The sequence below is a fragment of the Mustela putorius genome, unplaced genomic scaffold, assembly GCF_011764305.1.
Source record: "Mustela putorius furo isolate JIRA1106 unplaced genomic scaffold, ASM1176430v1.1 tig00003942_pilon_pilon_pilon, whole genome shotgun sequence".
Taxonomy (NCBI): Eukaryota; Metazoa; Chordata; class Mammalia; order Carnivora; family Mustelidae; genus Mustela; species Mustela putorius.
In genome coordinates, this window is record NW_025422087.1 from 7,059,478 (window position 1) to 7,077,225 (window position 17,748).

At 39.5% G+C, this 17,748-nt stretch overlaps 1 protein-coding gene across 10 annotated transcripts in view; it reads left to right on the plus strand.

The window, feature by feature from the left end:
- FRY (FRY microtubule binding protein) overlaps positions 1 to 17,748 on the plus strand; it is a 433,556-nt gene that overhangs the window by 362,657 nt on the left and 53,151 nt on the right. For all 10 annotated transcript variants that reach the window (XM_045069583.1, XM_045069582.1, XM_045069576.1 and 7 more), the window contains 10 exons: positions 1,289 to 1,439; positions 1,964 to 2,067; positions 2,836 to 3,021; positions 5,219 to 5,417; positions 6,888 to 7,009; positions 10,978 to 11,165; positions 12,445 to 12,539; positions 13,756 to 14,363; positions 15,260 to 15,357; positions 15,728 to 15,898. In XM_045069583.1, the coding sequence (XP_044925518.1) occupies positions 1,289 to 1,439; positions 1,964 to 2,067; positions 2,836 to 3,021; positions 5,219 to 5,417; positions 6,888 to 7,009; positions 10,978 to 11,165; positions 12,445 to 12,539; positions 13,756 to 14,363; positions 15,260 to 15,357; positions 15,728 to 15,898 (1,922 nt within the window). The remainder of the gene's footprint in view (positions 1 to 1,288; positions 1,440 to 1,963; positions 2,068 to 2,835; positions 3,022 to 5,218; positions 5,418 to 6,887; positions 7,010 to 10,977; positions 11,166 to 12,444; positions 12,540 to 13,755; positions 14,364 to 15,259; positions 15,358 to 15,727; positions 15,899 to 17,748) is intronic.

Below are 17,748 nucleotides of genomic sequence, written 5' to 3' on the forward strand. Positions count from 1 at the left end.
TGAGAGGTTAGAAAGTGATTGGAGTGGGAGGTAGATTTTAAATAGAGTGCTCCTGGGTCAGAGACCTGTGTGAGGTAAAGGAGCCACAGGCTCTCCAGGTAAAGGCACTGCAGCTAATGGGAATGCTAGATGGGAAGGCCCTGAAGTTTGATGGTGTCTCTTGTGATCACAGAGCAGCAAGAAAGCCAGAATGACTGAGGTGGTGTGAGCGAGGAGGATAGTGGGGGGAGATGAGCCAAGAGAATAATAGACCTCGTCAGGCCTTAAAGGCCATGGTGTAGAGTTTGAAACTTCATTTTGAGTGGAAAGGGGAGCCACTGGAGAGTGTCAAGCAGATAGAGAGAGATGGGAGTGAACTTCTGTTTCCAAAAGATTGCTCTGAATGCTCAGTAGTAAACAGACTGTAGAGGGGCAAGGAGGGCAGACTGTAGGGAGGCCATTGCAGTCTCCCTGTGAGAGAACATGGTGGCTTACACTGGTACCAATGGTGATGGTGAAAAGTGGTCTTCTGGATTTGATTTGAGGGTAGAGCTCACTGAACATGATGCCATGTTACCTAACCTCTCTTTCCCCTCTGTAAAGTAAGGGTAAGAGGTACCTATTATTGGGTTGTCAATATGTGCAATGCAGGGGCACCTGGGTGGCTCCCAGTCGGTTGAACATCTGACTTGATTTTGGCTTGGGTCATGATCTCGGGGTTGTGAGATACAGCCCCACATCAGGCCTATCCTTCTGCCCTCACAATAAATATATGAATCTTTTAAAAGAATATATGCAATGCATAGATCAGTGCCTGGTGTAAAGGAAGCACTCCCTGTGTTCGTTCTTAATGTTATTATTGTTTTTATTACTGTTATCCTCATTATTTTCATGATTACGAATTGGATGTGAGATGTGAAAGAGAAATCGGGGCTAGCTCTAAGGCTCCTGTCCTGAACAAAATGGAAATATGGAGTTATATTTTACTGAAATAGGAAAGATTGGAGAAAGACCAAGTTCTCACAGTGATGAGAATTTGCATGATTTAATGTTTTCTCTTTGTGTGTCTATATTTCCCATTGCTCTGTAATGCATAATTGTATATTAGATTATCAAAAAAAGGGACTCAAAAATCTAATCAAGTGATTCTAACCCATTGATCCTATAATTCATACTCCCCAAATGAGATGGTTAGAAAGTTATTTTTACTAGCCTCAATTTGTAAGGTTCTTTCTACAAACACCAAGTAGGGAAAACAAAAATCATCTCTTCCTAAAAATAACACACGCTTGTCTGTCTCACCCTACAGATGACCCGATTTCTCCCTACACGGGCTGGCTCTTGACTATTACAGAGACCAAACAGCCACAGCCCCTCCCCATGCCTTGTACTGGAGGATGCTGGGCCCCCCTGGTTGACTACCTCCCAGAGACCATCACTCCCCGGGGGCCCCTCCACAGGTAGGTAGCATGTATGGGTAGAGGGAAATGACTACTTAGCTTTGGCTGGACTTTTCCTCCTATGAGGAGAGTGAAATCATTCCAGGTCCCATCAAATGAAATGACCTTTGAAATCAGAGGGACCATGCACGGCTTGACTTACAGCTCTCAGTGCATTTGTAGAGTTTGGTTGAATATTAACCTCAGTGCTAAGCTGCCTTGTAACTCAGAAATTTTCCTCGATGCAGTCTGGATATGGATATGCATTCTGTGATGATTTTTAGGTTGTGAGTAACTCTTCCTCCCTCAGCTCTTACTACCAAGTGCCTAGTAAGTCTCCCTGTTATGTGATCAACTCAGCCAACATTTCTTCTCTTTGTGGAGTTCTGTGCTATGTCAGAAATTAAACTCCATTTCCCTGGATTAAGGGTCTTACATAATTCTCCAGCAGGGCTTGTGAGTTGTACTAACTGTGACTTAATGATCTATCAATGTATTTCCATCCTCTTCAGAAGTTACATTAATTTCATCATGTCATTGATCAGGTGCAATATTGCTGTTATTTTTATGACTGAGATGGTGGTGGATCACAGTGTGAGAGAAGATTGGGCTCTTCATCTACCATTATTACTTCATGCTGTCTTCTTAGGTAAGACTGGATCCAAGAGGAATTCTAGCCAGTAGGGTCAAAAACCTATAGATGTAATCCAGAGAGCCTTCCTTTTACATTGACATCCTGCTTTCCTCATTTCTGAAAGATTTAGTCTCTTCCATTTTTCATTTCTTCTATGTGACATCAGCTCTACAATTTCACTTGACCAGTCATTGTTTAAAATTGCCCTATCACTGCATTATAGGGTGGTACTTTGCCAGTGCTATTCCTATAAAGATACCCAAAATAAGTGGGGTCTCTTTGAGGGTCTTTGGCTAGATGGGATTAATTTAAAGCCATGAGACACCATTAGCACATAGAGAGAAAGAAGTTAGAGCACAGCAGGCCAAGTGCTGTGATTTTAAGATAGCCAAATTGTAGAGCAAAAAAGGGAAGAGGAACAAGCTGGGGAGACTCAGAAGTTTAGTTTAAGAGAGATGAACAAAGCTAGAATCTTTCAGTTAACAGAGTGATCCAGGGAAGAGAACATCCCAGGAAGGAGGAATGCTAACCATGTTAAATGTTACTGAGAGGTCAAGAAAAGTCCATCTATCAGCATTTTTATGAGAACATTTGATTTGAGGAATAAAGCATTTTATTTTTCCTAAGCCCAACTTCTTTATGTTGGTAACACAAACAATAACAAAGAAAACCGAACATTCTTTTAACGTGTTCCTCCCGAGTGACTTGGAATCTTTACTATCCCTGGAATCTAAATGAGCTTAAAACTTGTTTATACTAAGAGATTCCACCGTTTTGTTCCAGGTTTGGACCATTACCGGCCTGAAGTCTTTGAACACAGCAAAAAATTGCTCCTTCACCTCTTGATTGCCCTCTCTTGCAACAGCAATTTTCATGCCATTGCTTCTATGCTCCTGCAGACTCGAGAAATGGGCGAAGCTAAGACTCTCACAATTCAGCCAGCTTATCAGCCAGAGTATCTCTACACAGGTAACGAAAGGAGTGGCAGAGAGCCTGAGATAGAATCACAAATGCGAAGATAACTTAAGGTGTCAGTGGAGCCCAAACTACTTCCCTAATGTGATCATCCCCACAACTTTCCAAGCAAGCAAGTAGCTGCACCATAAATATGCACCATTCCACCTGATGGTCAACTTGATTCTCAAAATCCTTCTTCGTTATTGAATATTTTCAGATGTCTTTTTACTTCTTATTATGCTTGCTGCTCTTCTTAAATATGCTCCTGCTGATAACATTGAAAATTAAGATGCCCTTTGGCCAAGAGCATCAAACACTGAAAGATGAGAATGTACAAAACAGTGACCTTCTCCATCACCTTGAGAGCAGGTTATTGCCAAGGTGCCTAATGTATCACTTGTGTACCTTCTGGTTCCCCTGAGGGAATTTTCACTTTATTAAAGTAATTGATTTTTCTGGAAGGCACCATGAATGGAAGTCTACTAAGAACCATTGCTTTTTTAAAACCAAAATTTTCAAAAAAAAAAAAAAAAAAAAAAAAAAAAAAACAACCAAAATTTTCTTCTTAGAAATGAGAACAGAAAGCATTAGCTGAGTCATGTTTGGGTCAAATTACTCAGCTATGTCCAGCTATTCATGAAAGCTTTCCTAAAGGGTTGGCCAGTGGTTTTCATTTAGAATCAGAACATTTAAAATATCTTAAAATGAGAATGAACTAACATTCCTGACTATTTTGTATATTACATTGGCCCTGGATATGGTATGGCCCTTCCATATGTCACTGTGTACTTAATTCATAATCTTAAAGAGACTGTGCCTTTTACTCATCATTTGTACTCTTGTCCTTTGACAGCCATTAAGATATTTCTTTGGAAAACAAACACAAAGTCACTGAGTCTGAGACATCAGGACTACTGATCTCAGTTTAAGCCCTTTGTTTTAAACCAAGCTACAGTTTATTGAACATAACCCATCAATTGCCTCTCAGAAACACAAAACTCTCTTTATTGTTGATGTTTAATTAAAAGAATCTAAAGACTTCTTGCTTTCCCAACTCCCCAAGATAAAGATGTATCTATTAAGCACATGGTCTTAGACTGAGAACATTGTAATGTCCATTAAGGTGTGTGGCCCTGAGTGCATCTGTTCTGTATTCATTAATACCGCTGATGTAGCATAAAGTGGGCACTAATGGTGCAAAACACAATATGCCATAGTTAAGACAAACAACAGATAGTATTGTAAGATAATTGAATCTATAGCACACGTGGAATAGGTGTACAAAGGGTTTGGAAAATGTCTCCTCTTCCTAAACATTTACTAATACCTCATGAACACCTCATTTCAACTCTGATTCCTTGCTCTTTTATAATAGGAAACTAAGGCACAGAGAAGTCATGTAAACTCTCTGAGATTGCACAACAAATGGCAGAGGTGATATTCAGGCCTACGGCTTCTCACTCCTATTTCAGAGTAGCTGTCAGTTACTATGGACTTCTATGATTATTAAGTAGGAGAAAAGGGATGATTTTGTATATACCTTTTCCCAGACCAACAACACACCCAGAGATGCAGAATGATAACCAAATCTGAGGTGGGGAAAAAAACATAGTATTTGTTTCTACCATATTTCTTTGACTGCCATGAGATCTATTTTATTAAAACATATTAATATGCACATAATACTCACAGTTGTAAGTTCATTTTCTCAAAATGTATGACTTAGATGTTATATGTATAAATATCAACTACTAGGTGCTGATATCCTCAAAAATGGTATCATTTCACCAATTTAAGAAGTCTAAAACCCAGGAATGATTTATGAACAGCACAGTTGGGTCCAGATGTGTAGTGGAACTATTTCTGGGTCTGTGCTTATATGTGTGCGTGTGCACACAGACACATGTGCAAACAGACATGTGCACATATGTGCATGAATGCACACACAGACACACACACATACACCCCACTTCTTCTGTGGAAAGGACCGATACACACACCAGAGTAGAAAACAGCAGATCACACTCCTATTACAAAAGATACCCTGGTTTACACAACAATGCAACTATTCCAGAAGCCAGGAAAGAATATCAGTTTCATTTCATGGTGACCACAGCATTTACATAACTACGCACTTCTGATTGCTCACCTCCTAACCACATGAAGCACCTGCCTAGCACATTCTGCCTTGACCTTCTTGTCCCACCAGGTGGCTTTGATTTCCTGAGAGAGGACCAGTCATCCCCGGTGCCGGACTCGGGGCTGAGCTCCAGTTCCACGTCCTCCAGCATCAGTTTGGGGGGCAGCAGTGGGAACCTCCCACAGATGACCCAGGAGGTGGAGGATACAGACACAACTGCTGAAGCGGATGAGAAGGCAAACAAGCTCATTGAGTTTCTGACAACCAGGTAGTGAGGGGTCAGGAGACAGGGCCCTGGCTTTAGGTTGGTCTTTTGAGGGAAATGTCATCCATCTAAAACCACTCAGATGGAAAACCGAGCCCGTGGCTGTAGCAAAGCCTTCTTTTCTCCTCTAAATTGCATCTGCAGAAGTCTGTGCACCAGGTAGATCCTGGCAACAGTTGTCTAAGGTCCCAGTGATGGCACAGTTGATGGGGGGGGGGGGTTCCACGTACAAAGACAATGCAGCAGATGGAGGCAGGACATGGTAGCACCCCATGGTGAGGATGACTTTAATCATCTGTTAGAGCTGCCAGGATCCGGGAGTTCTGAGACTTGGCAAAGCACATTGCTCTGGACACCAAATGTATTAGCCATGGTCAACCCAGGAGCAGCTGCAGAGGGGACCATTGTCTGTTCATCTAATCCAGAGTCATTTATAAATGGAAGTCTGACACAATAGGAAGCATGATAGGAAAGGAAGCAAACTGATGATCAAAAATCAAGAAGAGATGCAAGCAATTCTGTTTTTTAGGTCTTCTGGTTCTCCTACTGAACAATTTAGCTTATAAGTGTTCAGAATTTCTAGCACCCCAGGGTCCAGCTTGGCATTAAGAAAACTAGACTCACCTGTGACTGTATGGGGGGAGGGGCTGCTCTCATTCTCAGTGCATTAAATCCTAGAAGTCTAGTCTATATTCTTTGTTATCTGATACCCTTGATTTTTCTTTCTTCCACAAATACATCAATTAATGCAAAAAAATGAGAAAAGCATTTTCTTCCCTTAGTTAATTTCAGAGTATTCCTTGCAGCTTTCAGTTCAATATAGGATTTAATAAAGGAAGCTTCGGAAGGGAGTTGATGGTGCATACAACCAGGGTATCTCAGAGACCTGAATGATTTGTGGAGAATAAAAGTATGCTCACCGCTCAACACTGTCAGTACCATGTGTTGGAAAGGGTGTTCTCTGAAATTCTCACATCTGGCTTTATCTGTTCTTCCCGTTGAAAACCAAGTAGATATCAGAGGCTGTATCTTTAATTTGTTTCTACAGTATTTGGCAGCCTAATGATATGATCCTGATAAAAACATAATCTCTGCAGATCTAGAGTATACAAATGGAGTCTGTGTCTAAACCTGTATTTTAATCAACATTTTATATCACTTTATTTGACAAACATATAGTGCCTATTATGTGTAAACACTGTTCTGGTGAATTGAGAGGTTTTGATTTCGTGAGTAAATTTTGTGAGGTTTTCATTTTGTGAGTAAAACATAAGAAAAAATATACCTCCATAAATTAAATCAGTTTTAGGATGCTCTTAAGCTTTACAAGACTAAAATTAACCCTACATTAATGAGTAAAATTTGAAAATCGTATTATGCCCTTGAAGTTACAACTGCATACATGGCTTTAAAAATGCAAAATAATTATATTTAAATGGTTATATTTTTAACATATTGTATGTTCTGTTTAAGGGCATTTGGTCCACTTTGGTGCCATGAAGACATCACACCCAAAAATCAAAATTCAAAGAGTGCTGAACAGCTCACTAATTTTCTACGTCATGTTGTATCTGTTTTTAAAGACTCCAAATCAGGTAGGTATTTTCTCCTATTTCCCCAGATGCCATTTCTAACATTTTCTGTAATGGAGCATATTCTTCCCATTGTGACTGTATATATGTATATATAGATAGAGAGAGTGAGTGAGTTCTGGATATAGCATATATGTGTATGTATACATATGCAGAATATAATATATATAGTAGGTTATACGTATATAATTCAGAACTATATATGTGTTTGTGTGTGTGTGTGTATAGTTCTGCAATCGGCATTGATAGCAGAAGAATATTCATTAGGGAGATTTGAGCCTTATTTTGGATGTGTCTAACTGAATGATTGTTAATGTCATGTATTTTTGCATTATGCTTTATCAAATAATTCCCAAAGGTCACTGTTCTTGCTTTGTTTACCTCACTAGAATTAAGCTATGCCCCATATTAATTTTATTTGAAGAAGAGATCATGACACAACACACATATGAAAAGTTGCTCAACATTACTAATCATCAGGGAAATGCAAATCAAAACAACGATGAGGTATCACTTTATACCTATCAGAATGGCTAGAGTCAAAAAGACAAGAAATAACAAGTGTTGGCAAGGCTGTGAGGAAAAAGGAACCCTCTTTACCTATTGGTGAGAATATAAATTGGTGCAGCCACTATGGAAGACAATATGGAATTTCCTCAAAACATTAAAAGTAGAAATATCAAATGATTCAATAATCGTGCTACTGGGCATTTATCCAAAGAAAATGAAAACACTAGTTTGAAAAGACACATGACCGCCTGTGTTTATTGTAATATTATTTGCAATAGCCGATATATGGAAATAACCCAAGTGTCCATCCATAGATGAATGGATAAGGAAGATGTGGTGTGTGTATATAACCATAGATGTAGACATATATTCATTCCATATATATTACATTACATATAATACACATATTACACATATACATAATAAACATATTATATATAATGGAATATGTGATAGAATATATTAAAATGAAATATTATGCAGCCATAAAAAAGATGAGGGGTTTTGTTTGTTCATTTGTTTGTTTTTCTATTTATGACAAAATGGATGTACCCAGAGGGTATTGTGTTAAATGAAGTCGGACTGAGAAAAAAAATCCGATTTTACTCATATGTGAAATCTAAAAAACAAAACAGACGAATAAACAAATAAAAGCAGAATCAGAGCTATAAGTAAAGAGAACAAACTGATTGTTGCTGGAACAAAGGGAGTAGGGATCTGGGCAGAATGGGTAAAGGGAAGTGGGAGGTACAGGCCTCCAGCCATGGAAGGAGTAAGTCACAGGGATAAAAGACACAGCGTAGGGAATCTCAGCGATGATATTGTGATACTGTTGTATGGTGACAGGTGGTAGCTACACTTATGGTGAGCACAGCATAACATAAAGAGGAGTTGAACCACTCTGCTGTATGCCTGAAACTAGTGTGACATTGTATGTCAAGTATACTCAAATTTTTAAATTTTACAAAGAAACAAAGTAATAAAGTAGCAAATCTTCTTGACTGTATTCAGACTCAACTGTGAGAAACTGGTTGACTTGAAAACTGGTTAGAAAAAGAATCTTGTGATAAAATGTTAACTTTGAAAGCATTTGCTACTAATTCCCGCGCTAATGATCATTCAATATTCTGAATACAGCGCGATTCTTATTTAGACTCTAGGAACATCATGACGTTTAAGCCCTTAGCTGCACACCATTCAGATTCAACTTAGCCAGGGCTGGTTTGCGTGGGAAAGTTAAATTTGGTTCCCCGGAATGATGCAGTAAGTGTCCCTACCTTCTCCCACACGAGTCTGGCCAAATGAAAGGTGTCTCACTGGCTTTCCCAGCTGCTCTGAGAATTAGCACATCTCATATTTCAGAATATTCCAGATTAGCTACATCTCTTCTCATTATCACAGGGGGCTTCCAGAAGAAAAAAAAAATACTGATAAACTAACAAGAGAAACTCATTTCAGGAATAGGATTGACATTTCTTGTTTTGAGTGTCTCCTTTGGAATATTTTTGAAATATTAAGAACTCTTGTCTGTGTATTTCCACTACTTAAAAGTCACTTAATAATTGAACATAAACCAAAGGAAGAAATTTATTGTTTGTGTGTGAGCCATTAATTTGTCTTAGATTGTATGAAGATAATAAAAATGAGAAAACACATGAATCCCTTCACTATTTCCTCAGAGGGTGCTTAGAGGCTGAGTCTTTCCACATCTTACTCCAGATACACTTAATACGGTTTCCCTGTACAGCCCTGCTTTCTATCTGTGTTCCTGGAAACGCTTATATTAGTCAGGTAGCCTAGCTACTGTAACACACAACCCCCAAAGTTCAGAGGCTTAACGTAATAGAAGGCTACTTCTGGATCACATAACAGGTCAGTATAGATGTTTGTCAGTGGCCTTCCACATGGCACTTCAAAGACCCTTCATCCTGTGGCTCTGTCACCCCCATTACCCAGAGGCCTCTCCTCAGCCCTCCTTGTCCAGCCAGCAGGTGCAGGAAGAACATGAGTAGAAGATTACATAGGAGGAATTTACACCACACCAGGCTCGAATGTAGCATCCAGTGTTTCTTCCCACATTCCACTGGTCAGAACTCAGGCCACAAAGTCACACCTCGCTCCAGGAAAGGCTGGGAAATGTAGGGTTGCTGTGTGTGACACATTAAATAGCCTTTCTTTAGGGGCATTGTCATAGTTGCCCTGGAGTTCTGCAATCCTACTAATGATGTTCTAGCCTTCAGGTCCATTGTGATGTAAATATGTTTTAGTTCATCTACAGAGGACCTAACCCCACACATAATAAAATTAAGTATAAAAATAAAACAAAATAAAGGTAACAAATTCTGTTTTGAAGCATGGTCCATTCTTAAATTGGGAACTGTCTGTGTGGGTTTAATCCTATATTTACTATCTAAGTATTCATGCCTAAGTCCATTTTCCAGGACCCTTTGTTCTGCAGAAACATTTTCTTATATAGTCTACAGGTCCCTAGGGTCAAACAGCCCGGCAGCAGCTAAGAACAATGACATTAAATTATCCTTCCTGATTCACTTTTATGTGACAATCAAATGTACCACAGAGCCCTCTAGATCTCAGAAACAACCAAAATCACTGTTTTCATTATGTCCTCTGACTTTGTAGTCAGTTTTCCTCCCGCAGAGGGACACAGCAGAGTACAGATAGTGGCCCAGAAGTCAGTCATGCACTTTACCTTACATTTTTATTTCCATCTGTTCAAGGGGTTTTCTGATGATTATGATGACCTTCATGCTATTGGAAGAACCAATATTCAGGCAAGAGTTTAAATGACATCTGCCTTCTTGGCAACATCTACATTTCAGTATCTGCATATTTGTAGACTGTTGTGAAGAGTGTTGACTTTGGTATAGGCTTTGGTTATGTTTAGAGTTGACTAGATCCACTAGCAGCTTTCCTCTACATACACAAGCACTCTGAAAACTTGTTCCCAACAAATTCTTTTATGAAAACAGGAGTGAAAGTATGCTATGCAAAAAGTAGTTCAGAAGAACACCGTAGAAAAATAGGGCAATGAACAAGAATACATTTGTGAGTCAGTATTGTGTGTCGGGCACTGTGCTAAGCATTTTTTGAATTGTTGAATTTCTACAACAACTCTAGGAAATAGTGCATGACTGTTATTCCTCAGCTAAACATAAGAAAACAGGCTTATAGAGAATGCATTTCTTTCCCAGAGTCCCAAAACACTTCATTCAAAACCAGAACCATCTTGCTTCACATCTTCTAACTCTTTCTACTGCACTAGGCTTCTTTAAGATCTATCCAAATTTGATGGTTTTTTTTTTTTTTTTAAATGGTTAATTCTTAAACAAGTACCACCAGGAGGTTGCTCTGTGAAGTAGCCTGATTTACACCTATAGATAAATGATGCCCCAGGGTTTGCAGAGTATCCATTGACCGACCTCTGGCTCCTTGGTGCCTAGGTTTCCATTTGGAGCAACACTTGAGTGAAGTCTCATTGCAGACCGCCCTCGCAAGCTCCTCAAGGCACTATGCTGGTCGGTCCTTCCAGATATTCCGGGCGCTCAAGCAACCTCTGTCAGCACACGCCTTGTCTGACCTTCTCTCCAGATTGGTGGAGGTGATCGGAGAACATGGAGATGAGATTCAGGTATGGAAGGAAAGACCACTGAACGCGTTCTCCTCTCCTATCAAAGAGGAGGTCTTAGCAGCTTTTTTTGAGCCTTCTTTCTCTCGCCAAATGCTCCAACCATTTGGGCATATACCATTTATTTAAAAAAAAAAAAATTGAGGGGAAGGAAAAGTGAATTGGGGGAAATTGGAGAGGGAGACAAAGCTTGAGAGACTGTGGACTCTGAGAAACAAACTGAGGGTTTGGAGGGGAGGGGCATGGGGGTTGAGTGAGCATGATGGTGGGTATTAAGGAGGGCATGTACTGCATGGAGCACTGGGTGTGGTACATAAACAATGAATCTTGGAACACTGAAAAAAATTTTTTTTAAATTTTTGAGAGGTTAACTTTTATACTTACAAAAGCATTTCAAGGAGCATCGTTCTAGAAATCCAGTGGTATTGTTTTATTGAGCCAACCACTGCAGATCCCTTCAGGGCTCCTTCCTGGTTGTTGTTTTTGTTGCTGGTTTTATTTGACAGGAAATCGGGAAATTTTTTGTCTTGTTTTTGTCTTTTTGCCGTCAACTGGAGATACAGCTGTGTAGTCTCCCTACCCAAGGAAGGAATCTCCATTGTATGTATGCAAAGCACTACCCCTCTCTGTATAGCTAGCCTTCAGTACACTGAGAAAAGCTGAAGAAGTAACAGAGAGAGTAGATACCACAAGACCCTGTAGGCAGAGCCCAAGGACTAGGGAATGGGTTGAAAGCCAAGGGCATTATAAGCATTGTAGCTTCAGCCAAGCCCTTTTTCCCCTTCTTTTCCATCAGAAAAGTTACTACGTCCCAGGAGGCCCGCACACCTGTGAACTCTGGCTTCTTTTTCTCATTCTGGCCAGTGGATGTATTCTTCAAAATGCCACTGAGGCACAACCCTTCTCACACCACAGCTCTTGATCTCTGAGACATTGCCACTCTGTATTTCAAATGCCCACTATCCCCCTCAATAAGGGGCCGTGACTGCTACCTTTAGCCTTGCCCTCTCCCTGTTGGATTTCAAATGCGATTGAGCTGTTCAGGACCTCACATCTAGAGAAATAAATCTTTGTGACTATCTACTAACTGCTAAGCCATCTGAATTTCCTAAGTGGCCCTTAAATTTGTTTTTAGATTTAGTAAGTTACAGTTAACAACAGCTGTCTAGCCCTCGATGATATTAACATTAGACTGAATAGAGTTTGCGTTAAGTAAATTTATCTTCAGGAAGTGAACAGGAATTTTAAGCAGTACAAAATGTTATCTTTGCATGTCTGGCAGGGTTACGTAATGGAAGCACTCCTTACATTGGAAGCTGCTGTGGATAACTTGTCTGACTGCTTGAAGAACAGTGATCTCTTAACAGTATTATCTCGGTAAGAAGCAGCTCCATGACTCTTGAAATCAAATATGGTGGACTGAATATTTGAGAGATGGCTGGACTTCACACAAAGTCCATGGAATATATCACTGTTTGATATATGACTTTTTCTTTAGTTTAAAAATTAAGGAGAAAGCTATGGGACCCAATCTGTACACATTATATAAGTATTTTTAAATAGCAGGAAGATAGAGGTGAAATGTTATTTTAAAACAATACAAATATTAATGCATTTTCATTTTCTGTTATGTCTTTGAGTATTTTTTCAAATTTTATTTAATAATTATCCTATTTATTACATCATAAACAGAAACCAAGACTAAATGTTATTTTTTTAATGAATATATACAAAACTCATCTGAACCATCAGTATAAAAACAGCTGGAATTAATGTTGATTTTACTTGAATAAATTCCTATCCTAGGATCTTTCTTTTTTATTTTTGTTCCTTTTGCTCCTGCCAATGTTTAATTACCCATTTCAAATCATTCACAATTCCGTATTCTGTTTGTATAATAGAGCTCATTTTGCTTGAAATGGACTCAGTAATGTTATCATAAATCACGCTGGGCTTTGTTTCACTTTTAAGTTGAGCATTTTTTATGGATAGGTGATTTTAGTATGTTTCCTAACATCATACACATTTTCTATATAGACTTACAGATTTATCTCAGTCAATAAGAATTTAGCAAGAATACTGATAAAGAGTTTTATCTTTTCAGCCTGAAATAGGCTTAGAGATCATTTCTCATAGATATTTTATAAGCATAAAAAAGTCCCTTTGATGCCGTTACAAACTCTTTTCTTTCTAGATAATATCCTTTCCATTTCTGTTCTTATCTGTCAGTTAATAGAATATTAAACTGTGTGCCTATCAGGTATACTCTATTTATAAGTTACTCCTTCCCAAAGCCAAAATACCTGAAAAAATAAAAATAAATGAAAGATCAGTAACCTTCACTACCAACTGCTCTTAGGTTTTGTTGTTGTTTTGTTGGTAAGGGTTCTCTTTGTTTTGTTTTCCATAGCTTTAAGTCTAGGAGTAGGATATTTATTCCTGTAAGCTAAAGGGTATGGAAAAAAAAAAGTATAGACAGTATTTCCAAAGAACAAGTTCCCTACCTTATTGTTTGTCAGTGGATTTTAAAGGGATTGGCTCTTTCCTAAAGCATGTTGGCTTTCTTTTGAACTTTTTAAATTTTTATACCCAGCTCTTCATCACCAGATTTAAGCTCTAGCACTAAACTAACAGCAAGCAGAAAGAGCACAGGACAGCTAAATGTGAACCCCGGGGCGGCCAGTGGCAACACAGCAACCGCAGAACGGAGCCGGCATCAAAGAAGCTTTTCTGTGCCCAAGAAATTTGGTGTTGTCGACCGATCCTCAGACCCACCCAGGAGTGCCACACTGGACAGAATTCAGGCTTGTACCCAACAAGGCCTCTCCTCAAAAACCAGAAGCTCATCCTCCTTGAAAGACAGCCTCTCAGACCCGTCGCACATAAACCATCCAACCAACTTGCTGGCCACCATCTTTTGGGTCACAGTGGCCTTGATGGAATCTGATTTTGAGTTTGAATACCTTATGGCCTTGAGGCTGTTGAACAGACTGCTGGCTCACATGCCGCTGGATAAAGCTGAGAACCGAGAAAAACTTGAAAAACTCCAGGCACAGCTCAAGTGGTCAGACTTCTCAGGGTTGCAGCAGCTGCTGCTGAAAGGATTCACCTCCCTCACCACCACCGACCTGACCCTGCAGCTTTTCAGTTTGCTCACACCAGTATCCAAAGTATCCATGGTGGATTCATCCCAAGCCATCGGTAAGGCCAACATCATTCCTTCTCTTACAGTTCTGGTGGTGGTTGTGTTTATGTTGCACGTAATAAGGTAATGGACTTAGTACTTTCAACAATTCTGTTTGGAAATGGTCCTTTGGGAATAGTTTGTCATTTCTTTCAAAATTATACCTAAAGTAAATCTTAAAATTATTTAAATTGCAGAAGACATGTTTAAGGCAATAGCTTAAAATGGGCAGAAGTAATATATTGGTCATTTCTTTGTGCTTTCCAGATCAAATTGCAGATACTGTCAGTTTATTTCATTGTTCCTGTACAGATAAACCTTTCTCTTTTTTCTTAACTCCTAAATCTTTTTTGTTTTCTTAGCTTTTTTCCCCCTCTTGAAAATTCACTTGGCTCCCTATCATTTTAAATTAAGCCAAATCACCAGCCATATTTTTAATACCATGGCATGTGGCCCAGACTTCTTTTCATGAAGGTAGAGCTTAATACAGTGGTACTAAGCCATTACTTATCATTTATTTTAAAGATTATGTTACAGGAGGGAGACCTAAATTTGTTGGCCTATGTCCTCTCCTATAAGCTATTCTTAAAATACAGTTTTTGATTAAAAAGTTTCAAACTAGTGCTTGAGTTCATTTTAATCTGCTTTTGGAAATCTCTGCCCGTCATCCTGATTCACAGCCCATGGTAGAACAGTAACCATAGTTTAGAATTACTTTGAGTTTCTCCTCTGAAACTTGTGTCATTGTGGTTGTACATTTTTTCCCTGGATTTCGTGTTAGATCACAGTAAAATTGGTTCAAAAGTCTGCTTTGCATCACCTCAGGATAAAATCTGCAGTATCCCTTGCCACTGTTAATAGTTAAAATGCACCATATTCACCTATCCGCCCCCCCATATCTTCTCTGATCCAGGGTTTCCACTGAATGTGTTGTGTCTCCTGCCCCAGCTGATCCAGCATTTTGAAAATCCCAATCAGTTCTGCAAGGATATAGCCGAAAGGATTGCTCAGGTATGATTTCTGGCTCACTCAGGTGGATCCATATAGACCTTCACAAAGGTCCAATACTAAGCAGAAATTGCTCCAAAGGGGAAATGGGTTTCAAAAAACCTGAAAATCATAACTGATACAGCTAGTAATTGACACCTCTGAGTAGCTGATGCACATCGTCTTGTGGTTTCATTATTGAGAAGACAGATGGAAAGAATCTGTGAAAATCATATTGGCTAATTACTAAGACAGGCACTTCTGCATTTTGTCAAATTGACGTGTTTTCCAGATCCCAGAGCAAAACTGCAAATGTATCTTACGGCAAAATTTCCAACACCTCTTTCTGTTTGTCAGGCTATTCTATCCCTAATTGATTTTCATCTCTTAAAAGGTGTGTTTGGAAGAGAAGAACCCCAAACTTTCCAATCTTGCACATGTCATGACCCTTTATAAAACACACAGCTACACGAGGGACTGTGCCACATGGGTCAACGTGGTCTGCCGATACCTCCATGAAGCATATGCTGACATTACCTTGAATATGGTGACCTACCTGGCAGAGGTAAGCTCTTCAATGAAGGATAAGCCTCCTATAGTTTTCACGGGTAAAATACTTATATGGAATGAGTCATAATCTCTTCATTTATTGACTGCCTATTATATATTATCATAGAGGCTGTATGGAATCATTTTAAATCCTCACAACATACTATCATACAAAAAAATCTGAGTCTCAACCAGGTTAAATAACCTGCCATATGTTTAAGGTGGCAGAACCAGCCTTTGAACTGGGGTATACCTGCCTCAAAAGCTTTAATTCCTACTTTTTACTACACTAATACCTGCCAGAACCTTCCAGAAATTAGGAAATTTTATCCTAATTTCTCCAGGTATTCAAATCTTATTTAAGGAGTTACTGTGTGACTTGATATGTTTAATGGTTGTTTGCGCTGAACTAATTAGCAAACCATCTGTTTTGAAATATGCTTTTTAACTTGAAGTTTGTGTTTTATACTGGAATGGGATTTTCATCACCCTACAAGTGTGTTTCTAGCACATTAGCTCCAAGCCCCTGTGCCCATTGGTTCTGGAAATACACAGCATATCAGACAAGTGATGAAATGTGTTCTGGTAGCACCTCTGGTCACGGAGTAGCTTAACGCACGAGGTTGCGAAATGTGACAGAGATGGCCACTAACAGCCACCTTGGTTTAGTGTATTTGCCATTGCTTTTGCTCGAGGGACATGCATGCTCACCTCTTGCTAGGGCCTTTTCAGAAGTGCTGAAATCAGTGCATTCCACTTTTCTTTCTTATGTCACCAGTACAGGGTGCAGATAGATTGGAGACTCATTCATACTCTGAAAGTCTCCACAAGACTAAACCCTTGTACCTGAAAGAAGGTCCTTGCCCCATCCATCAACACGGATAGTTGATCTGCAGGCTTTTGATTTGCAATCTGGGTCAGCAATATGTGAGCTGCGTTCAAACTGTCAACAGCCAAGGGTTCTTTCCATACCCCATCCCTGGCATTTTAAGGAGCCGCTCTTATATGCCACCCTTCTGGTTTGGATAGTCACCTTGGTCACATGTGTCGCTGCAAGAATTACTCAGAAAGCACACCCATCCCTCGGCTCACAAGAGATACTAGGATAACCCACGCAAATGCCCTGATTACGAAGGCAGACGATGCCTGTCTTAAAGTGAAGTGCAAGTTAGCAAGGAGGTAGAACTTGCTTGCATCGCTAGACTTAAAGTTTCAAAAATCCAAATGGGATGTGGCACAGACACACACACGCATATTATTCAGACTTAAAAAGATATAAAGCATTAACACGTGCCACAACATGGGTGGACCTTAAGAACATGATGCTAAGTGAATGAAGCCAGACACAAAAGGACAAGCAGAGCAGGATCCCGCTTTGGCGAGGTGCTTCTATAGAGCAGGCAAATCCGCAGAGGTAGAAGGCAGACGGGTGGTCACCAGGGCCTGGGGACAGCGGGTAATGGAGACATAGTATTTTACAGTTAACAGAGTTTTCTTTCAGGCTAATGAACAAATTCTGGAAATAAGTAGTGGTGAAAGTCAGTGTGAAAGCCCTTCATGCCACTGAATTGTACACTTAACTGTGGTCAGAGTGGTAAATTTATGTTATATACATCTTGCCACAATGAAAATAAGTAAGAATGGGTTACCTAATTTGTTCTATTGAGACTTTGTTATAAACGGTCACTGAAAATTTTATCATAAACTTAACTTCCCACCATGCATAGTATATATTAACTCCCATTTCAAGTACTCATGTGTTTTTTTCAGGTGTTGGTGATGCACATATATGTAATCTTAGGTAGCTGTGGTCAGTATTGCCCATGAACCTCCTCTGTTCATGCAACATTAACTTTGTGTTCGCGT